The sequence below is a fragment of the Microtus oregoni genome, unplaced genomic scaffold, assembly GCF_018167655.1.
Source record: "Microtus oregoni isolate MIOR12 unplaced genomic scaffold, Mior012 000000F_ref0000247, whole genome shotgun sequence".
Taxonomy (NCBI): Eukaryota; Metazoa; Chordata; class Mammalia; order Rodentia; family Cricetidae; genus Microtus; species Microtus oregoni.
In genome coordinates this window covers 6,837,238-6,854,858 of record NW_024543059.1, presented here as the reverse complement: position 1 = coordinate 6,854,858, position 17,621 = coordinate 6,837,238, and the positions used below count along the sequence as shown (strand labels likewise).

General features: G+C 41.6%; 1 protein-coding gene across 3 annotated transcripts; it reads right to left on the bottom strand.

Annotated features, from left to right (window-relative positions):
* Positions 1-1,585: 1,585 nt before the first annotated feature.
* Crebzf (CREB/ATF bZIP transcription factor) lies at positions 1,586-8,069 on the bottom strand. 3 transcript variants are annotated; one of them, XM_041652031.1, is made up of 4 exons: positions 6,700-8,069; positions 6,524-6,601; positions 5,446-5,514; positions 1,586-3,722 (listed from the first exon to the last, which is right to left on the bottom strand). In XM_041652031.1, the coding sequence occupies exon 1, from the start codon at positions 7,882-7,884 to the stop codon at positions 6,811-6,813; it is 1,074 nt and encodes a 357-aa protein (XP_041507965.1). In that variant the 5' UTR covers positions 7,885-8,069; the 3' UTR covers positions 1,586-3,722; positions 5,446-5,514; positions 6,524-6,601; positions 6,700-6,810. The 3 variants fall into 3 exon arrangements, with proteins under 3 accessions (XP_041507965.1, XP_041507945.1, XP_041507954.1); XM_041652011.1 differs by having other exon boundaries at positions 6,815-8,069; XM_041652020.1 differs by having other exon boundaries at positions 6,524-8,069.
* Between the last annotated feature and the right edge of the window lie 9,552 nt (positions 8,070-17,621).

Genomic DNA, 17,621 nt, shown 5'->3' with positions numbered 1-17,621 from the left:
AAATACAGACTTGTAATTTTTTACAAGATACAACTCTGACCTGCAAAGAAAGACTGCAGAGCAACACAAGTTAGAACCCAATAAAAACTAGAGGCATAGTTTTGAGGCTGGGAATGTAAGTTAGTGGCAGAATGGTTGTTTTGGCATGCAAGAGAACCTAGGTTTAATTCCTAGCTCAAAAAACAAATTTAAAAGAACATAATCTCTCTAGTTTGCCCAATACTGTTTCTTCACCACTGCCAGTACCACTCCTTTACATTTAGTTTGGTCTACAGCCAAGAAGAGAAATAACAACATAGCAATTATGAACAAAGCCCTCACAAAGCCAAACGGGAAGAAAAAGGTTGTTTATGGTTTTTGTTTTGACTTATAAATACAGCATGTTACTTACGTCTTATTATTCTCTATTCAGGCTGTTTCCATGAGTACAACTCATCTTACTCAAAGGATCAATCCCAGCCTATGTCTTGGGAGCTACAGGGTTTAGAAAGTCACCTTTTTAAGTTCTTTAGACTCTCAGGCTTGAGCTTTTTCTCCCCCATGTATGGTGCAGAGCATGTTAGCCTATAATTCACTACCTTCCTGAGTAACCTCGCTCACAACCAACCGTCCCCATCTTTACTTTTTGAAGTATGCTCGTGAAGTCATTTCCTTAGATCATGTATGTTTCTGGAGTCATCTGTCTTCTTCCCAAGGGCTTTGTAGCCTCCTCGTTGAAACGACTACTATGGCATCATCGAATGTACACTGTCTAATTTCTGTAATGATAAATACCTATGCTGTTAATATGAGCCACTAGCAATCATGAGCTGTGGACAGTCTCAGTAATGTACACTAGATCAATACTCCATGAAGCAGCTAGTCACCACGGAAGAGTGTAACCATCTCTAAAACCATACTAAGTATGGTTTCGTTCATAAGTATATCTTAACTATTCCTTCTAGATACTGTGACTTGTTAATTTTGAAAAGGCAGTTTTGCATGTGAAATAGGGTTCTGTGTAAAGCAAACTACCCAGGCATGCCTAGCAACTGGGAGGAAAAGGCAGGGCCACTGTGCCAAGTTTGAGAAGAGCTTGACCTACAAACACCGCAACACCTTGTCTCCATCAATAACGAAACAAGGCTGCTATTAAATTATAAGTGAAATTTAGCACAGTTTAAGGAATGCAAGATTTGTTCCTTCAAAGAGCACATGAAATAGACCTTTTTTTTTTTTTAAGTATAATAATTATGAGGGAAGGAAAAAAGTTTACTGTATCTTCCCTTGGGTCAGTCGTATGATTTTTCTTGCTTCCCAAGTTTAAATATGCTTAACTTTTAGAACTGCGAAGACAAAATATATTTTGTACACAATTGCCTATTTTTACAAGAAATATTAGCAAAAGTAAAGGCTTTGAGATACAAAACTGTCTGCCTACATTCTCTTTTAATGAGTAATTCAATTGATCAAAGTAAAAACACAACCCTTAAATATAATTGCTAAATTAGATTCCTTAGGTATACAGATGGTATAATCAACTAAAGTAACCGAAAATTCAGTGATGCAACCATGTTACTTGGTAAATACAAACTGTTTACTGTGCTTGAAATGGTCCCAGGACTGAACTCCTAACACTCTAACTATACATGTGTTTAAATGTTTCTATCACAAAAGGATCCTGAACTCTTCCCTCTGCTACATAGTCAAATCCTCTTTTTAAACTAGTAGAAATGGGCAACTAAGCAGTAAATGCTTACTCTACTGCTACAAGTCTACAAAAACCCTGTTAAGAAGGCAGAGATATGACAGGAACTGTGAAGAACATTAAACCTAGGGGAACTGAGCCCTTCCTAGCTCAGACCTCAGAAGAAAACGATTAAGATTTCAGTCCAAAAAAAAAAAAAAGATTTCAGTCCAATTAAAGTTAACAAACCATTAAAAATATTTAGAATTTTACAATCTGCTCTGTCCAGGTACATGGTTTTAAAGAATATTCTTATTTATTGTATGTAAAATATATGTGTCTACATATGTGTTTGTATACACATATTAAAATCCAAACTCAGTTAAGAGCCAGAAGGGTCTAGAAATTTGACCCCAGCAGGATAATAAAAATTTATAAACATGTTTGAGCTATAGTAAAATTAATTTTTTACACTGACAAAATTATACAATGCTCCAAATATATTTGTGACTAGATCTATAAATTAGTTCGTAACATAAAATATTTTCAGTTTCAATCAACATAAATTATATGGAGTATTGTAAAACAGGTTAACTGGTTAAATACTGAACCCATACATAATGATATATAAATTCAAATATATGAAAAATTCTGTCATGTCCATAATGAAAGGCCTTTTTTAATTTCTAATATATAGATGGAGTTGGGGAGAACCCAGGACACAATAAAAATATATAAAGGTAGGTCTTAAAACTTAGAATCAACATATACAAAGAGGGGGGAAAACACAAATATTACTTATTCAACTTTGAAGAATAATTTATTTGAAAAAACTGACTGCATCTGTGAGCACTTGATCTCTACCTTCAAAATCCCTCAACCATATAACTTTGTATTCTTAAGATACGCATTTCTAGTGAATTCTCCACACTGCATCTTGACACCAAAGTAACAGTACCCAAACCTTCAGCTATAGGAGCATCGGCTTCTTTAAATAGAAGCCTGTAGGAATTCCCTTTACTTTTTGGCTTTACGGACACTGAACACACAGGTGAAGACAAGGAGAGGCCCTGAATGGATCTTGAATATCATGGTTATAGTGTAATAACACTACTTCCCATCAACTCCCTCTTCTATCTGCAATATTTCCCACGTGAGCCAAAAATAAAATGATTTCGTCTAAAACAGATGAAAATGTATTAGCATAATTCAACAATAATGAAAAAAAATGATTGGGTTCTGAATGGGTTTTTTACTTGTAATATGAAATAAGCCATTATCATCCAAAATATGAAGATCCTTCTTACAGAACGAACACTACAGAAATTTTAACAGAACAGTAGAAACTATGTCATTCATCAGACACCTCAACACATTCAAACAGGATCAAGTACTCAATGTCCAAAACGCCAAACCTGAGATTGCACACAAGCTCATGGCAATACCTAAATGGCAATACCACCCACACATTAAAAGAGTCACTTTTAAAAATACACAATCAAAGCATCTAGTTTAAAACACTACTCTTTAAGTTGAAGACTTTATTCTACTCAGCAAGGTGTCTGTCTTCCAAAGCAGCTTCTCGCATTGCAGAAATACAAACTCCTGGTAAGTTCTGTGACCACTGCTGGCCTATTTATGTCACTCTAACCCACTAAATCTAATTCCAGGGTGTGTTCTTGACTGTAAAAATCTAATGTTTCTTGATAAAACACTATAATTCTCTTCTCCAATGGTTACAATTATTTTTTTAAAAGTATGCAATAAATTTCGTGTTACTGCCATGAAAGGACAAAAAGATGTAATTCTGTTCCAAAATTAACTTAGTCTCATGGATTTCTATTAAGTCTCTCAAGCATTCCAGAGAATCTTTTCATATCTCCGTTTCTGGAAAGTGTAATCAGTATAGAAGTAATTTGGGAACTTGGAAATGGCATTCATGTTTTGCAGCAGATGCCAAATTTTTGACCGACATGGCTCCCACAATTACTGTTACCATCAGTCCAGTCAGTTAACAGGTTGTAGGAAAAGATTCGTTTTTGCAGATACTGCTAAGCTGTTTAAAGAGAAGAGAAAGAGATTAATTTAGCGAGTATAAAACGCACAGATATTTAAAATATTTTGAATACTTTGTTGGATATATCAGAGGTCTGACTACATTTTTAACAAACATGTACTTTTTAGTTAAGCCTGCTTAAAAAAGGTTAAAACTTAAATTACCATTATAGAAATACTATGCCAATATGTGTTAGTTAATTCATGTATGAATACTGACCTCCAGAGGAAGACAGGGATTAAAAAGCTACATCTTTAGGTCTTCTACCATTTTTACCACACAGGTACAAATCGGAAATCAAACTCGAAATAGTTCCCCAAATACTAATTTGTTCTCAACCATCACATTAAATACAACGGAACCTGAAAATTTCAATCTATTTTATATTCCAGAACTCTCTATCAAAATACTAATTATTCACAACACAATTTCTAAAAATAGTAAGACAACAGTTTTATATTAATCATAATTTTTAATTAACAAGTAGTGAACAGGACACTTTAAGATACTGTTTACTACACAATGAAATTAAACAACTGTTGTAAATTGAGAAACCCAAACATTTACAGAAAAATGTGCTTACACATAAATATGATAAAATTTATTTAAAGCCCCTGGTCAGTCCTAAATACATGCAGTTACCAAGTAAAAACATGACTATGAGTTGATGCAAAAAACAAAAACAAAAACAAAAAAAAAGACAAAAACCATTGTCGCCCAAACTAGGAAAGAAACAATGAAATGGAACTAGAAAAGACAGGTACTAAAACACGTGGACCCTAACAAAGCAACTCTAAAATCAGGCATTCTAATCTTGCCACTATCAAGAGCTCTAATTCCCCAAGCTGCCATTTATAAAATGACATTCTACAGTCTGTACTGGAATTTCAAAACAGAAACTGATCTCCCAAACCCACAACTTGAATGCAGGAAAAGCAGATGTTAAGAAACCAGTCCACGGAAATGGTGTAATTCTTAGGAAAACAAGCTTACTGCTTCCAGAATCTTTTGACTAAGATCACAGTCTGTATTACCAAGAATCATTTCCCTATTTTCATTCACTACTTCCCAATGTCATGCTAAAGATGAATAAATTCTTTGAGCCCATAACTGAAAGATCAACAAACCTGATTTTATTATGACACCATATTTTTGTCATTGGTACTGCACAAAATTATATACAAAGAAATATATACAAAAATGTTCAAGTATTAAATTTCAATTCAAGGCTTCTGTTTCAAAAGCTACATTTAACATATTTCAGAAGGAGCACAAATTAGTCATTTCAAATAATTTTCCAACTACTTTTGGTTTATCTCTATGTATATATATATATATAATTCAGTAGGCACTAAAATCCATGCAGCTGCATTGTGGGGGCTTGTTCCTGCCCTTGAAGAAGCAGGTCCATCACTCCAAGTTGTAAGAGATTGGCTACTACCCATTCATGCTCAAGTGCAGTGGATAACTTTACAAAATGTGATATACTGAAAACCAGAGACTAATTTAAGTCTCAAATCATATTATCTAGCAATAAAACAGTTACAGTTAGTTGTGCAAGAACAAGATTCCATTTCCATAAACAAATAACAAAAGAAAACATCTTACGTGTAAGATAACTTACATCTTTGGACTGCTGGAAAATACTTAATAATGAACATTTTAAAAATAAAAGACAGCAGAAGCCCTGATATTACCTCTTCTTCCTTATTTCTTATACTACCTTTTAAAATAAAGCAGGAAATGTGGCCAGCAGCTGGTCCCGTCTCTTCTGCCCCAACAGCTGTATCCACTTTAGCACAAAGAAAAACAAGGATGCTAAATACGTATATCCTTTATCAAACAGTGATGTTTCACAAAGAATTTAATGTCTCTTGCACTAGGACATGATAACATAGATTTAGACAAGTGGACAATAAACAGTATTTCAAGGGAAGAATACTTTTCCATCTTTGGAAAAAACAGTATAAATCATATTAAGTGGCCAAAACTATTTAATTTTAAAAAGTGAAAAATTTTAGAAATATGGAAAATAAGATTCTTTGTGAAGCCTCACTTTACATGTTTTCATTCACATTTCATAACCTTCAATATCTATCTAATCATACACAAATTTAGCCTAAACTTTAATACAACAAAAATAAATGCTTCCAACAATTTCTTCATACTCAGTGATAGATAATTACTGTGCTGGTCCTCAGACATTTCACTAATCATTCTCCCAGAAATCTGAAGGGTAGGTTAATTTCCAACTTAAGTAATGAAATATTAGGATCTTATATAGATTGTATTTCTGTGTTTTCTACTGTAAACTAGAAGGCATTCTTAAGTATTTTAAGAGATTTGTCATCTCCAGAAAAATACATTTGTGCATGCCTCAAATACTTATGTCAACCTCTGAAGTTGCTCTACAATTGGAATTCCAATTTGCACCGGGTACAACTCGGAAGTTCCATTCACTTCACCTGTTTCACTGTCTCCAAACTGTATCTCTATTAGCAGGTTTCAGTGTACAGTTGGAACCGATGTCCTCCAAGGCCATGTCCACACTGGGGACAGAAGAGCTAGGGACACATTTAACAGCTATTTCAACCAGAAGCAACTTTAAGTACATCGTTGACCAGCACAAGTCTGTTTCCAGGGTGGACAGGGCCCAAATGAAGATTCCCCTCCCACCTTTCAATAAAAAAAGAAACAAACGAAAAATATATCACACACACACACACACAAATTGAGATGTTGCCCAGTAAAGCAGACTAAGCAGCAGAGCATGAGCCTTACGTGAAGAGATGGATCCTTACCAGGTTGGGAGGCGGGAACGACTGTTCTGTAACCCCTACAACGGAGCCTGGCAGGAAGGAAATCACCTAAAAAAGAAACTGTCAGAGAGATTTAATAGTCACAGGTTATCATTAGGAGTTGGTTACAGTGTCACATTCATGCGTTTTAGCTAAACACTTAAAAGATTTAATATTACTTTTTTTTCCGCCTCTGAAATGTGTCCGGTGAAGATGTCCCACTAAGGTGTTTGACATGGTGTAAGGGAGCAGAAGGGGGTAACCGCGGGTAAAGAGCAGATTACTTGACCCTACATTTTAAGAGAAGACGACGCCTTCCGAGCGCACGCCGAGCAGAACTCCACCGACACCTTATCCTTGTCCACATGGAGACACACTCCTCCCGCCGCGTCGTCCTCTTCCGGCAGCTCCGGCGGCTGCTTCCCCACCGGCAGGGCGTAGTCGTGGTCACCGGCGGGCGAGTCCCTGAAGAGCGAGGTGGTCAGGCGCAGTCCCACGCCGCTCAGCCGGCTCAGCAGGCGAGCCAGTCCCGTCTCGTTGGCGAGGACGGCCCGTAGGTAGCGACTCTCCTCCTGCAGTGCTTGCACGCGTCTGCCCAGCTCCCGGTTCTCAGCCCGCAGCTCCTGGTTCTCGGCGGCCAGTCCCCGGACTCGACTCTCCAGCCCCATCACGTACTCCTTCTTCTTGAGCCGATTGAGACGGGCCGCGGCCGCCGCCGCCTTCCGGGGACTCTTGGTCGCCGCTTGGTTGTTGTCGTTGGTGGTGGCGCTGCCGGTGCCTCCTCCCGGGGACTTTCTCCGCCTCTTTTCCGCGTTGCCGCGATCGCCACCGGCGCCGCCGCCGCCGCTGCAGCCTCCGATGCCGTTCAGCAGCCTCTGCAGCAGGTCAGAAAAGCGCTGCATCTCCGCGGCCGCGCTCTCGTCGTCGTCGTCCCCCCGCAAGAGGCCGCCGCTCTCCGAGCCTCCGCCGGACGAGGACAGGGGCCCGGGCGAGCTGAGCCCGGGCTCCAGATGCCAGTCCGGTTGCCGAGGGTCCAGCAGATCGGCCAGTTCCAGCCCGGAGAGAAAGTCCATGTCCTCCGGCTCTTCTTTGGGGACCATGGCGATCGCGTCCTCCTCATCCTCCTCCATCTTCCCTGGCGGGGGCGAGGGCACGGGCGCGCGCACGGCCACGCCGCCGCGGCTCACCCTCCGGGCCGCCTCCGACTCGCCCCCGTCGACCGGCGGCGGCCGGCGCTCAAGCGATCCCGACCCCGCCGAGGTCTCCGCCCCCGCGGCCGCCGCGCTCGGGTCCTGCCGGCCGGCGCGGACACTCGACGAGTCTCGGCCCGAGGCAGCCAGCAGCTTGGTCAGGCTGTGCCTCATGGGGCCGGGCGGCAGGCCCGACTAGGCCGCAGCCCCGCCGACCCCGGGGCCCCCCCGCGCCGCCGCGCGCACAGCCACGACGCGGAACGAACCGCAGGCACCGGGAAGGTCCGAGTCGCCTCCCGCGGCCGCCCAACCCCCCGCGCGGGGCGGGGGGACGGCCGTGGAAGCGAGGAGCGGCGACACCCGAGGGGACCCGGCCGCGCCACCCAGACAGCGGCCCGGCCGGAAGTTACCCTCGCTCCCCGCCCCGCCCACCGCAGTGCGCGCCGCCAGCCGTGATCTCGCGACGTTGCGAGTGCTTTCGAGGGGCGGGATTTCGAGCTCCGCGGTGATGTCATAGTAACAGCGGCAAAAACAATGGAACCTGGGTTTACACACGCTCCCTAATCCATCAGTACTACCCAGTACCAAACTCGACAATCCAACGCTTGACCTCTAGACATATTTGTCGTACCTATATAAAAAAAAAAAGATTTGAGAACACTTTATTTTTGCTGTTTCTCCCTAAATTGCAAGCAAAAGAACACGAGAGGAAAGAGCCACGACTAAAACAAAAGGCTAAATGGTGTTACCAATCTCAGAACAACTTACTCACGCACTCATGTAATAGCTCTCTGGGCGACATTCAGAAGTCCTTAGTGTCAGGTAATCTTTCATACTACAACCACAGCTATTATTACTGTTGTTATCATCTTCATCAGCGTCATTATTTGTTTTTGCCACGGACTCACAGCATTAGCTGGTTTGCTGTGGACTGAGTGGCTTGTTTGTTTACTGGTCTGTTGTTTTGCTGTTTGTTTTGTGCATGTTTTTTGGTAATGTTTTCTTCATTTGTCAAACTAGCAATTTCTTCTGCTTTTTCAAATACTGGCTTTTTGAGAAGACCAAGTCAGCTGTCTTGAAGAAAACACCACATTCCCAATCTGTGGTTCTGGCTTGTCTATGCTATTTCTCTAGTTTCCTAAGGGATGTGGGACTTGAAGTGTTTACAAATGCCCTACAGTATAATGAAACCGTAGCTCATGTTTGCCAAAGAGAAGCTTGCATTAAAGAAAAGAGACAGAGATAGAGAGACAGAGAGAGACAAAGTGAGAAAGACAGACAGAAATGTTACCTTCTAGGGTTCTTGGTCATGCTTGACTCTGATAATTAAAGAATTAAAAGCAGGAAAAATGGAAACATAGCAAGCAGCAACGGGTAAATTTTATTACAAACAAAGCACACACAGGTATTCCTGGTGGCCTAGGATCTGTCCCCACCCCTCCCATTTTGGGTTGGTCAATTTATGGAAAGAAAGAGGAGCTGACAGGCCTATAGCTTTGGGCAAACATCTTGCAGACCAGCTTCGACCAGTAAGCTGGAAAGCGTAGAAGGGCAAGCTGCTGGCCTGAAAAAGCATGCCAGGCCTTTGTCACAGGTAAGAGCAGTGAGGAAGAAGCCCGAAGTTGGCAGTCTTTATTATCACGTGCTGTTCCTTTTCCTGTCTGTCTGCCCGTCAGCTCGGTTCTGCCTCCTGGCTCCTTTAAACACACTCCACTTGTTCATGTGTAAAGTACTGTCAAGGCAAACTACCTGCGCCTCAAAGGGAGTAAGAAGAGATGGTTTATTCCTGTGCTGAATAGACCGTGGCCCAGGAACATGAGATTGAGGGTGCCCTGAATGACATATTCCAATTTGGAAATAGTTCCAGACAAACAGAAAGGCACAAAGCAAGACATTTTTCAAATACGTTGGTGGAAACTTCAGGTAGGCAGATTACAGCAAAGTGAGGAAATCCCTGTTACTGTTCTCAGAGATCTTTGATAAAATTCCTAGCTTTGGATTTGGGGGGCGGAGCTACTGGTCTGTTAAATCAATACTTTCCAAACACTTTTACATAATAGTTGAAAGGATATAAGGTCAGGCATAGAGGTGGTCAATGAATGGTAAGCCTAATCAAAATAGCCCAAGATAATTTCGCTCTGGAGTTTCAACATCACAACACTGCACAATCAAGTTGTGATCAATCTTTCAAACATGCAGAATCTTTAACATGGAGATGTGGTATTTCTTTCTGGAAAACGCAGTTCATAGTGCACATGGTGACTAGAATAAATCCATCTCCAAGCTTAATTTACATACCAATAGAGGACCCTGACTGACCCAGAATAGAAGACATACATCTAAACCCATGTCGCTCTGCCGCATGAATCTTGACAAAGATGTCAAAAATATGAATTAGAAAAAAAATAACCTCTTTTGAAAAAAGTGGTGCTAAGAAAACAGGTTATCAACATGTAAAAGAGCTAGGCAGTGGTGGTGCACATCTTTTATCCCAGCACTTGGGAGGCAGAGGCAGGCGGATCTCTGTGAGTTTGAGGCCAGCCGGGTCTACAAGAGTTAGTTCTAGGACTGTTAGGACCCCCGTTGTTCAGTGTACATTATACAGTTGTTCTGTGTGAAACCCCAGAGGTTCAGTGTACAGTCGTTCTGTGTGGGACCCCAGATGTTCAGTGTACAGTCGTTCTGTGAAGGACCCCAGATGTTCAGGAAATGATTAGATAAAAATTGATAAATGGGATGGCAAGAAATCAGAACATGTCTTCTTAACCAAGGAAGCAGTCTTGTGAAGAGACGCCCTACATAAACAGAGGAAGTCTGTTAGCTCTGTGTCTGACATAGGATTAACATCTAGAATACATTAAGAACTCATAAAGCTAAATAACAAGAAATAAAACAATTCGATCAATAAACGGGCTAATGAAATAGACAGGGGGTTCTCAAAAAAAGATGTGAAAATGGCCAATTAACCTGTAAAACCATGCTCTGTCTCAACAGCCATCAGAAAATGTAGACTGAAATTACAGCCGAAAATCCACTTCCTTCTCATCAGAAAGGCGGGCGCTAGAGCAGCACCAAGTGCTGGGAAAGAGTGTGAACCATAGGGAACCCATATCTGCTGCTCGTGGGGATGCACTCTGGCCCGTCCATCGCGGGAATCTGTAAAGCAGCTCTGCCTTATGGACCACCGTCCCTGTGTCTTCATCAAAGGACGCCAAGTAAGCCTATCACAGAAATATTTTCACATCTGTGCTCACTGAAGCACAGGTCACAATAGCTAAGTTATAGATCTAATCAGGTTGTGCCGCAGTGTAAGAATGAATAAAAGGTAATATATATGGACAGAATGGATCTTTTCTTCTTTCGTGCGTGCATGAGTGTGTGTGCTGAGACAGAGTTTCTCTATGTAACCTTCCTGGTCATCCTAGAACTTACTTTGTTGTCCAAGGCGTTCCCGAACTCACAGAGATCCACCTGTCTCTGCTTTCTGAGTTCTGGGATTAAAGGTGTGCACCACCAACACCAGGGCAGAATGTAACTTTTGTAAGCCATAAGGAATAACAAAGTTTTGTCTTATAGAGAAATGGGAATGACTAGGGCTAATATATTAAGCAAAGAAAGCTAGTCTCCGGAAGATAAACATTACATGTTTTCTCTCATTTTCCGTTTCTAGGTTTTATGTAGACACACAAAATCATAGACATACATAAACAATTTACATACATACATGTGACATAAAGTGAAACTGTCTAGGAGAACAAAAGGGTCCAACAGAAGTAGAGCTGGGGAGATGGGAAATGTGCTCGAAGAACACTATATACCTATATGAAAAAATACTTTTTGTAATATATTATTATGTACAGTGGATACATAATGAAAACAAACATATAAAATCTAAGATCTAAGAAAATCTGAAATTCCATGAGAAAAGGTAATACTACCCCAATCATTAAGTTTGAGAGAGAAATGCTAGCTGTTAGGAGACAGTCTTTGGGGTGCAGAATGACACTGGGACTTGCCATATGCTACTGGACATGTGTGAGCGTGAGCGCAGCCGCTTCCAGCTGAATGACCTGACCCAGATCTGTCAGGCCATGCTTAGCGTGCCCCAAAATAGATCCTGCCTGCCTGGTTGGAGAAAGAGAAGTCTGCAGGCTTTAAATAATTTACACAGAAATGAAGCCTACTGGAAGTTAAGCAGACACATGGAAGGTTCTTTCATTTTGTTTTGAATGTTACTGTCTTTCAAATAATTACGATGGTGTATGGCTCAAAAATCAAATGACGTAAAAAAAATTGTCCATGTTGAGAAGTGTCATTTCAAATCTTCTTTCTGACAACTTCATTCCCTATGCCCAACAACACCACTAACAAGTCCTTTCCCTAGCATTTTTCAACATTCATTTGTATTTCTAAACATAAATTCTACTCATAGTCTCCTCTCCTCTTTTGCCCAGGACCAGAGAAAAAGCATATATTATATTGTTTCACCTTTTTACATACATCCTGAAGATACTATTGTGTAATAGATAATCAACTATTTCTCCATGGTTGTGCTGAATTACAAAGGGAAATGTTAACTGGGTGTTCTTCAATGCTGTGAGCCATTTCTAATCTTCTGCTATTAGAACGATATAATAAATATATAATCTTGTGTTAGCATTCCATAACTACAGCAAATACAGTTGACAAGTGGGAGAAGATAGCTTTGGCTTATTGTTTTGCAGTTTTAGTCCATGATTAATTAGCTCCCTTGCTTTAGGGCCTGGGAGGGCATCATGTCTGGATCAGAGAGTAGAACAAGACCGCCCACCTCATGGTCAGAGAGCAAAGAAAGAAGAAAGGATCCAAGTCTCTCAGTCCTCTTCAGCAGCAAGTGACCTAAAGACCTTCCATTAAGCCCCAACTCTTAACACTTCCCAGTGATGTTCCCTCCAGGACATGTGGGCATGTGGACACTTAGGATCCAAACTGTGTCAAACCTTTAACATGAAAGAGAAAATTATTGTAGATGAGTACAGAGAAGAATGGATCAGAACACGGATGAGAACAACTTGGCAGCTAGCAAAGGCCAGCGTCCCCTTATGGACCTGGGGAGTTAGGGCTGGCGGGATATTATAGTTCATTAGATGTGTAGTGAATGACAGGGCTGACATGGTCCAAGGGGATGTTTTTCTTCATATGTTTTCCGAGTGGAAAGGGCTTGGTTCTTGATATCTTTTTTTTCCCAAGTGACACGCACATCAGGTACTGGAACTCACCTGTGCAGCCCAGGCCACACACATCAGGTACTAGAGGTCCCCTGTGCAGCCTGGGTCACGCGCGTCAGGCACTTGAAACTCCCCTGTACAGTCTGGGCCATTAGGCTTGACAGGTTTTTAGCATTTAGACGATAACATCGATTTGTTCTTAGGAGGACGGAAAATAATTGCAAAAGCCTATTCTTAGCCCGTGTTCCACATTCTGAGCAATGTTTCTAAGACTCATGATTGAACTTCTTTAAAAAGTACTCCCTAGGGCCTGGAGAGATGGCTCAGCAGTTAGGAACTCGGTGTTCTTCCAGAGGACTCAAGTTCAATTCCCAGCACCTGCATGGCAACTCACAACTATCTGCAACTCTAAGATCTGTACACCCTCACACAGATGTACATGCAGGCAAAACACCAATGCACATAAAATAAAGGTTTTTAAAGAGAGAGAGAGAGAGAGAGAGAGAGAGGGAGAAAGAGAGAGAGAAGAAATGAAAAAGCACCCACTCCCCACCTGACATGGACTTGGGAACTAAGTAGATATAGCAATGCAGACACCTAGTGACCCATTAAAAACTCATGCCCCTTTCTTCTAGTTCTCCCCATCTCACAGCAGAGATTGACCGCTTTCCCATCACAGTGGTGGAGCCTGGTTCGTCTGAATCATCCATGGCAACCTGCCTTCTGAAAACACTAGGCTGAAGTATTTCCAGAGGGCTGAGTTTGGGACAATGGGTGCTGGAAGAGACACCATCTGGCTGGGTAGCCTAGGTTTTAGGGACAGAAGTCCAAGTTACAGTCCTCTTTCCTGGTGGCCTAACAGGCAAGGTTTCAAAGTTCTGCTCAGTCTCATAGTGGGGAGGGAAGTCAATTTGTAATTCGTAAATTTATCTGGTCAGTGCCCTGACCCAGCCAGCCACAGCTACTCCATAGGTGTCTTGGTAGAAGTAGGATTTGATAGAATCACAGGCGCGGGTGCCAGAGCTCCTTTCAAGTCTTTAAATCATTTTTTAAAAACTTCAATAGAACGGTGCTGTGGAGATCTAGGTTTTCCATCCATCCCTTACTAGGAACTAGCCTGAATTCATTTTCACTCCCCGAAGCAGGCACAGTGCTCTGAAAACACGGCAGATCCCCCGTCCATCAATGTTTCTCTTTGCAAATTCTCATCCATCTTTCGGACTAGACTCTTTCCTTCAGGGCACACCAAGGGCTTATGAGTTTGTGCTCTTCCAGAGGTCACGCGTAGTTCTGCAATGCAGCAGACACAGCGTTTAGTTTTAGGGTCTCCACTCTGCTGCCATTCATTTTAGGGTTACTGACGGTGAGTGTGAAGATTCAGTCTGCTTTAGAAGAGTTTTGTTGCTGTTTTGCTTTAAAATTTTTCCCTCTCAAGGTAATAGCTTAGAATAAGCCAACTGACATGTTGTCGGTTTGGTCCGATGACACAATTGGAATTGGAACCTACATGTTCCAATGATAACTATTACTTTATAGAGGAGAACACTCTATCCTGGATGCTCATTCTTGAATGGTCAGAAGTTAAATACAAAGTGTCGAGCATGCAAGAAATACCACCCCCACCCCCACCCCCGTGTGCGTGTGCACGCTCGCATGTGCATGCCGTGTGTTTCAAGGGTAGTTTATATACCGGGAAGAAGCATATGAATTTTAGAGTCTGAAAACAGACTTGTTTACTTAATTGGCAATGCCCTACACAAAAATAGAAGTGTGACATCCTTCGTTAAAACATTAATTGCGGGGGCTGGAGAGATGGCTCAGTGGTTAAGAGCACTGACTGCTCTTCCAGAGGACCCAGGTTCAATTCCCAGCACCCACATGGCAGCTCACAACTGTCTGAAAATGCAGTTCCACGAGATCTGACACTTTCACACCAATGCACATAAAATAAAGTTAAATAAACCATTAAAAAATTTTAAAAAAACATTAATTGCTTGACAGTGACTATAAAGGATTAAAGCAAGTCAGGGAATTCCATGGCACCCTGGCCAAGAGCCTTCAGTGTAGACCTCATTTCTGCTTCTCCAGAGCATCGTGACTTTAGACAAACTACCTTCTTAAGAGGCTCACTGTTTCATTCACAGAACAGGGACAACACATCCTCTCTTGAGTTGTCGCAGGGTGGAATGAAAAGTGTTTGACACACTGAGGGATGGAGAGAGGACTGGAACAATGGTTGCTCTTGCTAAGGACCCTGGTTCAGTTCCCAGCACCCACATGGTAGCTCACAACCACTCATGACTCCAGCTGCAGAGAATCTGATGCTGCCTTCTAACCCCCTTGAACAAAGGCATGCAAAGAACTCACACACACACACACACACACACACACGCAGACAAAGCACTCCCACACACATGCAGACAAAGCACTCACACACACATGCAGACAAAGCACTCACGCGCACACACATGCAGACAAAGCACTCACGCGCACACACATGCAAAGCACTCCCACACACATGCAGACAAAGCACTCACACACACATGCAGACAAAGCACTCACACACACATGCAGACAAAGCACTCCCACACACATGCAGACAAAGCACTCACACACACACATGCAGACAAAGCACTCACGCACACACATGCAGACAAAGCACTCACACACACATGCAGACAAAGCACTCACGCACACATGCAGACAAAGCACTCACACACACACACATGCAGATAAAGCACTCACACACACACATGCAGACAAAGCACTTGCGCACACACACATGCAGACAAAGCACTCACACACACATGCAGACAAAGCACTCACACACACATGCAGACAAAGCACTCACACACACATGCAGACAAAGCACTCACACACACATGCAGACAAAGCACTCACACACACACATGCAGATAAAGCACTCACACACACACACACACATGCAGACAAAGCACTTGCGCACACATGCAGACAAAGCACTCACACACAAAAAGTATAAACACATCTGTAAATAAAATTCTTTGATATACAACAATCCCACTTTCTCATTCTTTCTTCATTTACAGGGTGACATTGTTTACATGGGGAATTCAAGGGCAACCTGGGTAGGCTAAGTTTCTCTGTCTCTGGGAAGGAAGGAAGGAAGGAAGGAAGGAAGGAAGGAAGGAAGGAAGGACGGAAGGTAGGAAGGGAAAGTAACAAGCAAAAAGAAAGCCTGCACGTAATAGTTTTTTAGTAAATAAAACTTGCTATATAACTATTGGTGTTCTTGGCAGCAAATGACTGAGAAAAATTACTATCTATAGTCTACCTTACAGGTATTCATAATTTCATATATAAAATGATTAAGAATGGGGGAAATGGGAAATAAATTATATTTTGGTAATTAACTTGAAGACTTTACTTCTTTAAGAACATTAAGAAGTCTATATTTAACTGCCATATTAAATAGCTATTTCTACAAAAATTATTCCTACCAAATTCCTAAGTATGTATATCTGTACATTCAGCTTAGACTTTTTTTAATTTATTTATTTATTATGTATACAATATTCTATCTGTGTGTATGACTGCAGGCCAGAAGAGGGCACCAGGCCTCATTACAGATGGTTGTGAGCCACCATGTGGTTTCTGGGAATTGAACTCAGGACCTTTGGAAGAGCAGGCAATGCTCTTAACCTCTGAGCCATCTCTCCAGCCCCCTCAGCTTAGACTTTTGAAATGCAAATTCAGTTGCAAGAAATGTATTGACAGAAAACAGTATATAAGTTACTGGAAAAACAAACACAGCCTGCTATCGCTGGTTCCCTAAACTGAGGTGCTTTTACCTATTAGCATACTGAAAAATAGAAAAAGAAACCATTGAGAATCTCAATACAGCACATCTAAATCCTATCTGTGACTCAGGAGAAAAACCACGAAAGTGGGAGTAAGCTAAACTTACAGGAAATGTTAAAATTAATGACTCGGTGAACTTGAATCTCAATGCTCAATAGAATGAGTGTAACAGAGCTGGCTTTTATATTTTGGTAAGCCAGTGAGCGATCAAACTTTTGGTTTGCCAAGCTAATACAAAATCAGACCAAATCAGATTCTTTTCATTGCGAATCGGGCTAATGTCTGTTTATGATCTTAGCTACAGTGCTACAGTAGGCCTAACTCTCTGCAACGGTCAATGGGGCTACGTTTTCCTTCTTTTCACAATAGCACATTCATTTCGGGATCCTTGAAATCATAAATCTTAAGCAATAGGAAGACATCTGAGGTTGAAGATGAGTAAGTTGTGAGGTAGAAGAAACAGATAATCTTAAGAAAACTTCCGGGCTGGAGAGATGGCTCAGAGGTTAAGAGCACTGGCTGCTCTTCTGAAGGTCCTGAGATCAATTCCCAGCACAAGGTGGCTCACAACCTTCTGTAATGAGATCTGATGCCCTCTTTTGGCCTGCAGGTGTACATGCAGACAGAATACTATATACATAATAAATAATAAAACAAACAAAAAGAGAAAATTTCAAAGGCACAGTGGGGACTCTGGTTAATCTTAAATGTATTCTAGGTGGTCGAACTGAACATTAATAATAATTTTACAACAGCAGCAACAACAGTGTCATAGTAAAATGGTTTTGTACTTAAAAGTATAGTAAATGAATTATCTTTGCTTTTGCCATAAAGCTACGGCACAATATCTGAAGTATTAACCCC

Bases quoted from the DNA above. Each gene is read 5' to 3' on its own strand.
- Crebzf (XM_041652011.1), bottom strand. From the start codon at position 7,884: ATGAGGCACAGCCTGACCAAGCTGCTGGCTGCCTCGGGCCGAGACTCG.